Here is a 13,845-nt window from a genome sequence, read left to right on the forward strand (position 1 = left end):
AAGGAAGAATGTGGGACTTGCTTAATACATATGTATGTGGACATATATGTATGTACATTTGGATGAATATAGATATACCTCCTTATAGATAGTGATCGTAGATGATTGTAGAACGTGCACGAAGAAAATGGAATAATTATGTGAGTAATCGGGTAAATACCACGTTTAGCAATATTCAGCCATGTTGCGATATTGGTTTCCAACATACAAGACGGACCATGAAATTATGACTTGAATTTGGACCTGGCTTTCTGGTGTGATGTAACACCCCATAATCTAATGTAGAAAAAGAGCTAAAAGCACGAATAAAGATCACGAGATGAAACTTATGTATACATCTGGGCATATATTTGCGTAGTATTACTACGTTAATTCATCAGTATATATGTATTTTGCACAAAGGATATTGTAGATCGACGCTTACATGCGCATATAACCTATTCACCAGTGCTGTAATATTTAATTCATTTGTCTTTTGATACATATAGATAGGAACATGGAGAGGCTGTCTGAAGAAATATAGACACGCATAGGATCTTTTGGATAGTTGTACTTCACGGTTAGACAAACGCTTAGTCTCTGAAAATACATTATTTTGGTTAAAACGAGAAACTATATTTAAATTTAAAAGGAGCCCAAGTGATATGGAAATTTCAGCCTAAACCCGTTGAACATCTAGGCTTGTTTCATTTGGGGCTATAGCATTGCAGTAAGGCCTGGGCGGAAGGGAACATAATTTGGTTCAGGGACTGTGAGACAAACTGCATCACGGCCTGTATCGCCGTCATGATCTTTAGAGCTACGAAATTAGAGCCACCTGAGACAGCCACTCGACACCTGTTTGCACCCATCAGATACCAGTCACTACTGTCACTACTCCTCTCTCCAAACGAAAAAAAAAACGAAAAATGTCGGAAGTGTATATTTTTAATCCTTCTAATTTACTATTTAGATACATGATTTAACTTAAAAGTAATTATATAGATATCTGTGATGCTGGTACCGTTTTGGCGCCATTGTGTAGCTATTGTGGAGTTATTATGAATATCAAATACATGTCTTGAAATATTGACTTGTAAAAGAGTTAATCAAAGAACCATATGCAGCCATTTAATTGGCGTGTATGGATATATTATCCATTTACTTATACACACTTATTATGGACATATACAGCATTTCATTGTACCTTATTATTGAAAAAATACCCGTGAAGATCCGGGTTAGAATAGGCCTTCAACAACCCATGCTTGTACTAAGGCGACTAACGTAATCGGGTGGTCAGGCTCGCTGACTTGGTTGATGCATGTCATCGTATCCCAATTGCGTAGATCGGTGCTCTTGATGTCAATAACTGGATTGTCTGGCCCAGACTGGATTATTTACAAACCGCCGTCATATAACTGGTACATTGTTGAGTGCGGCGTTTAACAACAAACAATCAAACAAAAACTACTATTAAGGAAGTGTGCAGGACGACTTGCTTTATACATATATATGTGGACATATATGTATGGACATTTGGATGATATAGATATACCTCCTTAAAGATAGTGTTCGTAGATGACTGTAGAAAATGGAATAATTATGTGAGTAATCGGGTTAATACCACGTTTAGCAATATTCAGCCATATTGCGATATTGGTTTCGAACATACAAGACGGACCATGAAATTATGACTTGAATTTGGACCTGGCTTTCTGGTGTGATGTAACACCCCATAATCTCCGGTAGAAAAAGAGCTTAAAGCACGAATAAAGATCACGAGATGTTACTGATGTATACATCTTGACATATATTTGCGTAGTATTACTACGTTAATTCATCGGCATATATGTATTTTGCATAAAAGGATATTGTAGGATCGACGCTGACATGCGCATACCACCTATTCACCAGTGCTGTAATATTTAATTCATTTCTTTTGACACATATCGACACGAGAAACTATATCTAAATGTAAAAGGAGCCCAAGTGGGATGGAAATTTCAGCCTGAACCTGTTGAACATCTAGGCTTGTTTCCTTTTGGGCTATAGCATTGCCGTAAGGCCTGGGCGGAAGGGAACACCTGTTTGCACCCATCAGATACCAATCACAACTTCTCTCTCCAAACGAAAACAAAATACGAAAAATGTCGGAAGTATATCCTTCCAATTTTCTATTTAGATACATGTTTTAACTTTAAAGTAATTATATGGATCTAATGTATTATTGGAATCTGTGATGCTGGTACCGTTTTGTCGCCATTGTGTAGCTTTTGTGGATTTATTATGAATATCAAATACATTGTCTTGAAATATGGACTTGTAAAAGAGTTCATCAAAGAACCATATGCAGCCATTTAATTGGCGTGTATGGATATATTATCCATTTACTTATATACACTTATTATGGACATATTCAGAATTTTATTGTACCTTATTATTAAAAACATTACCCGTGAAGATCCGGGTTAGAATAGACCTTCAACAACCCATGCTTGTTCGAAGGCGACTAACACGATCGGGTGGTCAGGCTCGCTGACTTGGTTGATGCATGTCATCGTATCCCAATTGCGTAGATCGGTGCTCTTGGTGATGATAACTGGATTGTCTGGTCCAGACTGGATTATTTACGAACCACTGTCATATAGCTGGTATATTGCTGAGTGCGGCGTTAAACAACAAACAAACAAAATCTATTATTAAACACCTTCCAACAATGAGAAATTAAACTTATATTTCTATATATTCTGTTATATTTATAACATAATTTGATTCATAATTTAATTATTGCGTTGCTTTCTTCCCTGTCATTCAATGTACATGTTCAACCCCCTAAACTTTTAATATAAGTTCATTTTTCACAAATGGATACGTTAATGAGTTGCCTAGATCTCTCGTTACCTACTCACACGAACAGATTAAAATAATTTGTTTTACTATCATATTTATGTTTATCTAATTCATAATACGAAATTGATAATTCATTTATCACAGTATAGATCATATTCGTTTATATCACTATCTGATGCTAAGGTTTTATTGCAGAAATTATAATTAATTCAAAATGTAGAAAGATACACAATTTGCCATTATTTATTAAACTGTACAAAGTATAATATAAAGATCAGAATGCCTGTAACGGGTAGTATTTAAGAAAGAAATATTTGTCGATAAGTCCCATTTTTCAGATATGCCCTTCAGTAGTATTATTGTATATCTCCAAAGAGAGGTTTACATTGTAGTTATCATTATTTGTGGATAATTCTAAAAGCAACATAGAAAATATATATGCTACCATGACGAAAGAATACAGAGTATACATAACTCGCAATTATCCAAAAGAGATTTCAAATCACAATAACATATCTGATATAAAGAGAGGTGGTAATGATTTAATCTCTACATTGTGCCCTTGTTCGTGAGCCCTTGTTCTATTCAGCAAACAGCCCCAAACCGAAACTCCACAACATATCCGATTACACTGATTCAGGCTGTCCCAGTTCTCCATGCGATACTGGGGCGGTCGGGTAGCCTAGTGGTTAAAGCGTTAGCTCGTCACGCCGAAGACCCGGGTTCGATTCCCGACATGGGTACAATGTGTGAAGCCCATTTCTGGTGTCCCCCGCCGTGATATTGCTGGAATATTGCTAAAAGCGGCGTAAAACCTCACTCACTCACTCACTCACTCACTCACTCCATGCGATACTGAAGCCCGTTCGTCTCCCAGACCATAGAGAATAAATTTAAAAGGAATCCAGCTCAAGTCTAGAACGATTTGGCAAGCCTAGATTGCCTCAATTCTATCCATGAAAGTAAGCATTAATAAAAAAAATATTGTTCTTGTCTGCTTCAGATTATATGTTGTAGAGACATATGTTTAACTAGGAAAATTGTACTGACACCGGCGCTGTCCCTATTGAAGCTATTTATAAGAATTTCGAATTGTCGTCCATTGTTCGATGTCAATACATCGATGACAAGTGAGGATATCATAAAGTAATCGTTGATGCCGCGCTACACTATAATAAAAATTATAATAAAGTTGACTGGTGTGTACATTACTACAGTGAACATTTACATGATCATGCCCTTATAATCAAATGCCGTAATGTCAAATTCTAATATATTATTGTGTGATGAATTTAACTGGATCAGTGGTAACATGTGATATTAATATTCCATCAATTTCTCTCCTGGTTGGTCCATCCATGTCTACAAAATGAACATAATACAATTAAAATGGAGCCTAGACCAATTCTTAATTTCAGGCTAGGGCTGTGGAAATCTAGACTTTCCCAGTCGTTATAGATTTGAGTTGGTCTCGAGCTCATTTTTTACATTATTCTCTTGGGTCAACGCCACAGCTCATACCATTAACTAACAAGACCAGATTGCCCCCCGCCGGAGCTCCTGGATTTTGGTTATATCAACTAACATGGCCAACTCTGCTCTTAAGTAAACAAGAACCTAATCAGCGAGGGGTCCTTTATCATCCCTATGTGACTGCTTATAAAAATCTGATATCTCTTCCCAAAGACCTGGTAAATAATATATTTTCTGCTGAATATTCGAAACAGAGTGAGTGAGTTGGTACTACATATGTTTACGGTTCTATTTTAAATGACTGCAGCGCCCCATTATGAAAACAAATTGTTTTAACGCCGCTCTCAGCAGTATTCCAGTGATATATTACGGCGGTCTGTTGTATATGAAATAAATGCAAATTGAATCTTGAATCTTGAAAGTTGTAACATTTCCGCTAATAAGTATCACATGCAGTATACAGTATATCAACTGCAGTATACTGTATACAACATTCAGTATACCGTGTGTCGGGAGCTCCGCGCTGGGCTTGAGCACACATTTCCTACCCCTCTCCCTTCGGCAAACACCTCATGAGGGTTGCAACGAGGTCACAGGTCAGGCGTGCACTCGTCAGTTGTCTAATGCGGTCAAGAGTAAGATCTTCTGGAAGACCACTGCACTAGAGGTATGTGGATTGTTGATGAGGTACTACGTGTTTGGAACTGGGAGTCGAACACTAAGCACTTTTAGAGAAGAGCTCACAATAAAACGTTATGGACTCGCGGACGGACTTGTGTTTTCATTTCAAGACTTACATGTATCAGGTTGAACTTCTACGACAGATGTAACTTGGTTACCGCTTCCTAACTGTAGCATTAACTTTTAATACACATTTGTGATGGGGCGACAATGCGACAACGAGACATATTTTGACCTTGAAAATGTCGCGTTACGGCATCGTCGCCCTTTTGTAAAATAAAGAAAAGGATTATTCAAAGAGCGACAATGCAAACACGCGACAATGCGACAAATGGCCAATTGTCGCGCTTTTGTTAATTTTGACACGTTTTGCTTGTTTTTGTAAGGGCGTCAATGCGACAATGCGACAACGCGACAATGTCCCTTCCGTGATCCGTGCAAATAAAACTGAGTTATGAAATAGAAGTCTGACATGCCAATTAAAAGATAAAGTGTTGCAGCTTCTGATTTCATAGATCTTCAAGAAGGATTATCAATAATAGGATGGGTGATGAGTTCAACTGCATGCCGATTCTATACGCTGTGATTAACAATAATGCACCGAGTCAATACATTTTGTCAAAATGTATGACATGTATTACGTGAATGAACATATTGTTTATACTCGTCCATGTTTTTGACGGACAATATAATTTACATGCTCGGTAAAAGTGAGGACGGGCATCACTGTGTGTTTCCGTGCTTTGTTCAGGTGAACAATTGACTTGTCCTTGCATGTGTTTGTGACGGGTGCCACTTGTGTGGCAGGATACGCTCACCTTTTCCCGAACACCCGTTGGATGGCCTGAACCAATTCGGATTTTAATCCCACATCAGTCTGTACACCGTGATATAACTGAAATACTAAATTACTGTACAGTTGAAAATGGTGTTTAATGCGATTACCGTAGTGTGTTACTGCAACTGTTCAAATGTTGTGCAGTGCTGTTATGTAATATGTAAAAGAAAGCATATTCAATTAACCAATTGATTTGAATAGTGCGTCAGTGTATTTTATTAACGCCCCAAACCGTAATTTAAACACATATAATAACAGATCATATACACGCATGGTGCCTTGACTTACTGCTAACTTTAATGGGCCATCCCGGAATAAAATAGCCCCCCCCCCCCCCCCCCCCCCCCCCCCATGTTTTAGTATGTTTACAAGAAATATATTCCAAACAATATCCTCATTAGATGAGGATTACCTCAGTAAGTCAGTTACAATGACAGAGCGTCGTAATACATTTACATCAAGTACAATACGTCAAAATGGCCGACACGATAAACGTGACGGGAGATATTTCCGAAGTTGTTAATTAACCTGTGGCTATTTCAAGCCTTTGTCATCACTGATCTATTAGCCGATCGTTGAAAGGTGATTGTAAAGATGTGTCAAATAGATACTAAGGTAAATTCATAGATTGCTGTTGATTGTCACTACGATAGTTTGGATGTTTTTTTCGTTTGTTTTTTTCTCTGGGATGGATTGTAGCGGGCATGCAACCACGCTTCTGTATGAATTCGTACCAGGGAATTCCAAGGGTTTTCCCCAGGAATGTGGAAGTAGTCAGTGTTTACGCCATTTCAAGAATACAGTCACGTAAAGAACGTCATGTGACCGACCTCTCGTCCTAGCCGTATATCTTGTTAACTTCACATTACAAATTTTGTTATTATTATAACCAAATGAAAGACAACCCATTATTCGATAGGGGTAACTGTTCAGAGCCGAGGGATATGTTACCACAATAAACTTGGTTACATTGTTTGGTTTGACTTCTTGGCGCGTGCCTGAATCCATATTGCATTTCCTAAAACTGGCTTATCAGCAAATCTCGCTGCACTGCGCGCGACAGATACTAGAGCAAGGCATGCCAGAAATACGAAACCTAAAGCTTTCGAAAGGAAGCCTTAGGAATCACGTGCGTCGGGGGACCAGCGCCAGCTGATTGGCCATTAACAGCTGTACAAGGCGGAGCAAAAAGCATCGTTTTTCCGTCCATTTTACGCTTGAAAACCTCGACCATTTTCTGCACACTTTCTAGACGCTCACCAATTAATCAATTTTAATGAATTTTTAGTCGTTTTTCCGTCCATAGACCATATACGGAAAAAAACGACGTTTTCGTGTTTGCAGTGTAATAGGTCTCAAGATTAAGTATTCGGCTGGATGGCAGCTGCCATTTAATTACAAAACAGACAGTCGTCTAGACGGCTCACATGTAAGTGCGCCGACATGTGCCTAAGATCATAAAATGGACAATCTTTGGTAACATCTAATTTATTGTTGTCTCACGCCAGAGCTGTGAATAATTCTGTTCATTGAACAATTGGAATTCAGGAAGTTATCAATAATTGTTTTACTTAACATAAGATAAGATTAGTTGTTTACAACATCATATTATGATGTCAGGACGTACTACAGTCAAAACCATATATTTTAAAATCAATTTAATGACAGACTATGATTTCCAAGTCCCGATTAGCAAATCAATGAGGTATCAGTTTCACCACATGTGCACAGACCGCCTATACTTATATGTATATTTTTCATAACTATTCTCCAGTTAAAGTCCTATCCTCTTATCAAAAAATCTGTGAGAGTGATCATCATTAACGAAACTCATTCTCATCAAAGAATACAGAACAAATGAAGAATCAGATGCATACATTTATTGCCATGCTTCATTTATCACGAAGTAGATTTACATACATTGGTGAATGGCACTTAAACTGTGATAATGAATTTTACCATTGTCCATATTACATTATAAATATTAACCATAATATGGATTTCCGAATATAAAAACGACTCCAAACGTTGATATTTCAGACAAAAACAAAGTCAGCTGTCTTTTAACGTTCAGGGGAAAAGGGTTTGCTTTCACAATTGAACATTTGTTTTCACCAAAGGACAATCAAATCAAGCCAAAAACAGTAAAAATACACATATATGGTTAGCGACCGTCTTTATACAGCGAGGGGGGAAATTCGTCTGCTCTAACTGCCTTCACAAAAACATTCCAGCCCTTAATTAACGAGGCAGCTGTGACGTAGTAGCATTACATTCGCTGCGTTTGCAGCATATAAGATGTGTAATCTGTGGAGTGACTAAAGTAATATTACGGCTGAAATCTTACTTGCATGGTTGTTTTAATAGAAAACCTACGGTTTAAAAACACAATTTTTCTTATATAATGTTATTAGGTTTGGTTTATAAATACAAGAGAAGATTTTTTATACATATAAAACTGGTCGAAAAAACAGCTGAACAATAGAAAAAGAAAAATAGGAGTTGTGAATAGTGACAAATTTGAATTACATCACTGTGTCAATAATTATTGATTGATTCCTTCAAACAATTGTCAAACCATTTATTGCCATGTACGTACATGTACACAGGAAGTCGGCGCTGTCGGAGGCTCCAGGTAAATAAACATCGTGGTTTTATGACGGGAGATCAGACGAACCGTGAACCAGGGGCATGCGACGTAATTACACCTAAAGGTGGTAGAACCAGGGTATTGTCTCTTGGACTGGCTAATTGACCGTACGTATAATTGGTAAATATATTCGTTTTGACACCAGTGTTTCATGCGCATCCCGGCTCATAAGCAGAATACAGACAAATGAGGCCCCGTGATCAGCGGAGCGTGAACAACATGGATGCCGCCTTTCGGCCGTGCCGAACAGTCAAGCTGCGATCTCGGAACTGAATCCAATTGCAAGCGGAGACAAGATTACTTCCCTTACCCAAACATGATCGTTGCTCAGAAATGTTCAAATCTATCTTCAGTAAATCATGAAATTAATGCGAGCATGACATTTATGCGAAAAATGCGACTGTCAGTCCCTCTGATTATTTTAATATGTTTCATTTCATCATGATAAAAAAGTTAGTCACTTATAAGGTTACCACGTTGAAAATTGAAACGATCGTTAACAAAAACAACAAAATGTATTCTCTCATCACTCAGCCTAACAGTGATATAACTGCAAATTAAACAATCAAGTACGCTAAAGTATTACACATGGTGGGTGGAGGACCAGGGGCACTTTGAATTTGACAGGTGTCATCAACTGGTCAAGTAACATCACGGTTTGTATATTCACGTTGATCGGACAGTCTAGACTGGCGCCAACTAATCATGACGGCGTCTTCAGAACAGAACAGAACTTTATTTCTCCCAGGTTTAGGCTTACGTGGATAACGGAAAATTTTGTTTAAGTGATAGCACATTTTTAATTCAATCTAATATACTTTCCTTGATTGATTATATGGCTGCGGTCGTAGATCCGGATGTATCTAAATATGCTCAGTATATACACAGGGTTTATTGTTATACTATTAGGATTAATAGATACAATTGAGTATTTATACCCTTGATCATAAAGTTAGTCACCACTTTCACACTTTGTTTTGTATGATTTGGGTTATGATTAAATTGACAAAATAAGAAATCATTCCGTGTATATGTGTATTATATATTGTACCCCAATACATAATTAAATTGTGTATAAATAAGGACACTAGGTTTATTACTGTAATTGATTATTTGATAAACATATTCACATTTAGTTGTGTGATATGTCACAGAGGTAAAGCTAATTCATAACAACTAATTGTCCCATTTATTTGGTTTCTATCTTTTATATGAAACAAATGCTATAACATGGGGTGATAAACTTCATTGGCAATAGACGTAGTATATAATTGTCCACATGAACAGTCTACTCTGTTCCAGATATGTTTATTCATTTTGTCAGCATTTAAATCGTTGCATTCCTGGCTAGATGATTCATTTGACGAAATCTTGTTCCCTGTTTTGAATTACCGTCAGATAGTTCCAGAACAATTATAAAATTTTCAGCCCTATGTGTTGCGCATAATTCCGAGATAATTCGAAGTTCATATTCTTGTACAAACACTTATCAAAATTCATTTATACCTAGTACTATTATGTACATATGTATATTAGTTCAAATTATAATAATGAGGCCCTCTATATTCTCGAAACGGTCTTTGTTCTACGACAACCGTAAGGCGGTATGGGAAAACAAAATATTTGTTTAATTGTTCAAAGTTCAAAGTCAATGTCATATAATTATAGACAAGGAAGATAAGAAATTAAATATAAAGAGTAGCCACTTTAAATGACAGAATTTCTTTTAGTTAAATTTGCTCATGATTTGGTCTTTTCGTGGTACATAGTGCCAAAATACTCTTAATTATTTACTTTCATGTCATTACTAATCTCACAAAAGGTCAAAAGTTGTACAACTTTTAACAGATATGATTATGATATGTTGTATCCAAACATTTCCAAACATTTCCAAACAAATCCAAACAAATCCAAGCTTGGAAATATGACCTTTCCAAATATTGGAATGGTCATATTTCCAATTGGAATGGTGGTATTTCCAAGTTTTGGATTTTTTTGAATGGATGATATTTTGTCCAGTGCTTCTCTTTTCTGCAAGGTAAGACGCTATTGACTTAACTATGAACTTATTCTGTCAGCTACGATCTTAATACGTTAGGTGTAGGTTAGATGTATTTCGACTATATCGTAGCGTTGTGAAAATTATCACTGACTTAATATCCAGACAATACTGCCTCTCGCGAACGTATATTTTTGTATATTAGCAAACTAGTTGCACGGCAACATCCCAACATGAGTATGTGTACCAATGTCAATATCTTGTACGTTCCTACATTCAATGACACATACTTATAACAATGATTTGCCTTCAACTTAGTAGCAATGAAAACTAAGACGGCCAACATTATATCATATTGTCTGTTATAACAGTATGTTGTTAAATATCCACGCATGCCAGCGTGAGACCGTGTATTGTTTTCTCCTAGACATATTTTCTCGTAATAAATGCCTTTCAATAACCTTAAAATACAATATATTGTACATCTATACAGTCATGTCAGTATCTGTTGTATGCCGATTATATTGTTATGACCATACTTGTTGTACCATTATCCAATTAGTATAATCATATGTATACGATTATATGAATGTGACTACCTCTTAACACGTGTTGCACACGTATCATATTATCTTGTCATAATATTAAATGTACTTCACTCTACTTCCAGCGAATAAACGCCATCAACTCAGCAGCCTTCTCTGTCCTTCAAGGTGACAGCCAGTCGTGACCGCTCTACTACCGCTAGTTCCCCCAATTAAGTAGCAACACCCAAAGGACGTCTACGTCACCCAAAAGACACGCTACGTCACAACTAAGACCCCTAAGTATTAACTGGACGATTCTCTACAAACACAATCACCATTCCATCCATCACATGTTCGCCAACACTTGGTTTCATCACTATGTGATAGTTCTTCATAAACACATACGTGTGGTATAGTCTGCTGATACATTTCATATCTAACTAGAAAGGGTATGATAGAACGTGTTCATGAATCACTCTCAAATAACCAATTCATCTGCATTTACCTGAACTGATTGAATGACGCATCATGTTACTGGCAACACGCCATCGTCAGTTTATTGTTGGAATTATTGTTTGCACAAAAGCAACGCTCAACAAATCTGTTGTTACTCTCTGTTTAAAGTAATATATGTTGCCATTCGAGATTGAAAGAGGTCCTTACACAATGATGACATTCGAAATTTTGTGTAAAGGTGAGGATGATTCAATGTGCATCCACTGTGAAGAGACACGCCTGTTGTAAAGTATTATCAGTTAGGAATCTGCTGATAATGTTCATTTTAATGTAATCATTTTTTTACAGATAAATTGGATTGTTTAATAACGTGTAAAAGAATAATCAGCCTCGATTACCTGTCGAAACAGATTCCAGGTTGATGACTATTAAGTGAATTCATTTAATTAAAAGGGATGTAACGAAGAATTTAAAAAATATTAGCAGTAATATTTACTGCAGTTTTTTACTCTAGTGGTATTAACTCTAGTATTAACTGTAGAATATTAACTGTAATAGTAAAAGAAATACAAACTGAACTGTTAACTGAAATATTTATAACTGTAGTATATTAACTGAAGTAGTAACTATAGTATTGACTGTGGTATAAGCAGTTATATTAACTACAATATAAACTGTAGCATTAACTTCAGTATCAACCGTAGTATTGACGTAATATCGCCTGTAGCATGTTGGTGTGTGTTATTTGTTCCAACATCCTTGTGGACTGCACAACATATCAAAATCACTCATAAGAAATATGATCTTCGTTCTTAAGGAAAACGTCCTCACCTTTGAGGAGAGGACAGAAGTTCCACAGCTGGACCGCCCCTTTCCCTGAGAACTGCCCCAGCGCTGCTTCAAGGTAGAACATCGGGAGACCCGTGATGACGAGGAATGTTACGAACGGAATCAGGAAAGCACCTGTTCAGAGAAATATGATAAATATGAACAGACACAAGCCATTGTGAATTGATACAAATTACACGAGAGAGTAAAGAATGTTACCTGGTCCACAGTAATTGATGAACACACATTGGCTACTTGCCGGGCAGTTGCCCAGCTTGCAATCGTCCAAGGGCGTGGTGTCGCTGATTTCATGTGAATCTTGGTATGTGGTAGCAATTCAATAACGAATGAATGTTATCCGATCTGGTAGGATTTATATAGGGCAAGAAATGGGGGAACGCCTGTGCATTTCAATTTGCACGGAACTCACGTGCATCGGGTTACCATGGCCAGATATGTATATTTATCATATAACGGGTAGGTTTCTCGGCAGGATAAAGCCAACGGATAAAAACGATATCCGTTGGGGTCATATGCGGATAGAGATGCAAATATCAAAGGTCAAGTAGGGACTACTTTCACTGTTTATAAACAAACATGGCGTCGCCCTCGTCATTCGGGGATCGAGTCAGAGTTAACCATCGGCAATCTGGATAAACTACAGGGATAATTGCTATCATTATCAAAAGAACAGTCTAAAATCCGTGTCTAGCTGTGACGTAGATAAGGCATTTTATAAGTTTGGGCAACTTTGGAGTTATAAATTTCGAAACAATTTTGCGAGGGCACGAGGCCTAGCCAAGCGGGATCAGTAGCCATATCTGTGCTTGTAGACCTCTGCGACTTGAAACCTTCACCACAAATTCAAATAGTTGGATTTGGCCGAAATATATGTGAATTGTTACCTTGTTGCGTTTTGTCGCTGTGTGTACATCTGACTACACTTCTTATGTTATGACAGGACAGACCGACTGTCAACAAGGTCTGACCGTGGCCGTGACGTCTCAGAGACTAGAGTTAGAGTAGCTTCCCTTGGACAAAGGGCAGTTACTCTAGCGAACAGACCGCTGGATTGCCGCAAAAGGCAATTAAAAACAATTGTTGTTTTGCGTTTATGTTGCTTCGCCACTGTATAAGAAATAGATTTCAGTTGGAACTATATTGGCTACTGTCACTGTCCGACTGACACGTCACTTACCCTCTGACGTAATAAATATTAATGCGCGCATTGCAGGAAAACTCGCAATGTTTCGATTATGTTTGTGAGAGAGGGAAAGCGATTTTTAAGCACAGAACTAAAGAATGACATTATATGATAAAGAGGTTATCACGCTTGTGTGTTTGGGGATGGTAAATATCCTGTATTAGGAATAAACACTATGTATTTAGCTCGCCAAGGCTCGCTAAATACAATGTTTATTCCTAATGCAGGATATTTACCATCCCCAAACACACTCGCGTGATAACCTCTATGACAACTTTTCATGCAATGTTACTTGGGATGACACATGTACATGAACACACATCTTCATAAATACACTCTACATGAACACACATTATT

The 13,845-nt window shown here is 37.3% G+C and overlaps 1 protein-coding gene across 3 annotated transcripts in view; it reads right to left on the reverse strand.

The window, feature by feature from the left end:
- LOC125377865 (sodium- and chloride-dependent betaine transporter-like) overlaps window positions 1-13,845 on the reverse strand; it is a 77,337-nt gene that overhangs the window by 20,344 nt on the left and 43,148 nt on the right. For all 3 annotated transcript variants that reach the window (XM_048391933.1, XM_048391934.1, XM_048391932.1), the window contains one exon: window positions 12,288-12,419. In XM_048391933.1, coding sequence (XP_048247890.1) covers window positions 12,288-12,419 — 132 coding nt within the window. The remainder of the gene's footprint in view (window positions 1-12,287; window positions 12,420-13,845) is intronic.

Source organism: Haliotis rufescens, unplaced genomic scaffold, assembly GCF_023055435.1.
Source record: "Haliotis rufescens isolate VD_foot unplaced genomic scaffold, xgHalRufe1.0.p SCAF_102, whole genome shotgun sequence".
NCBI lineage: Eukaryota > Metazoa > Mollusca > Gastropoda > Lepetellida > Haliotidae > Haliotis > Haliotis rufescens.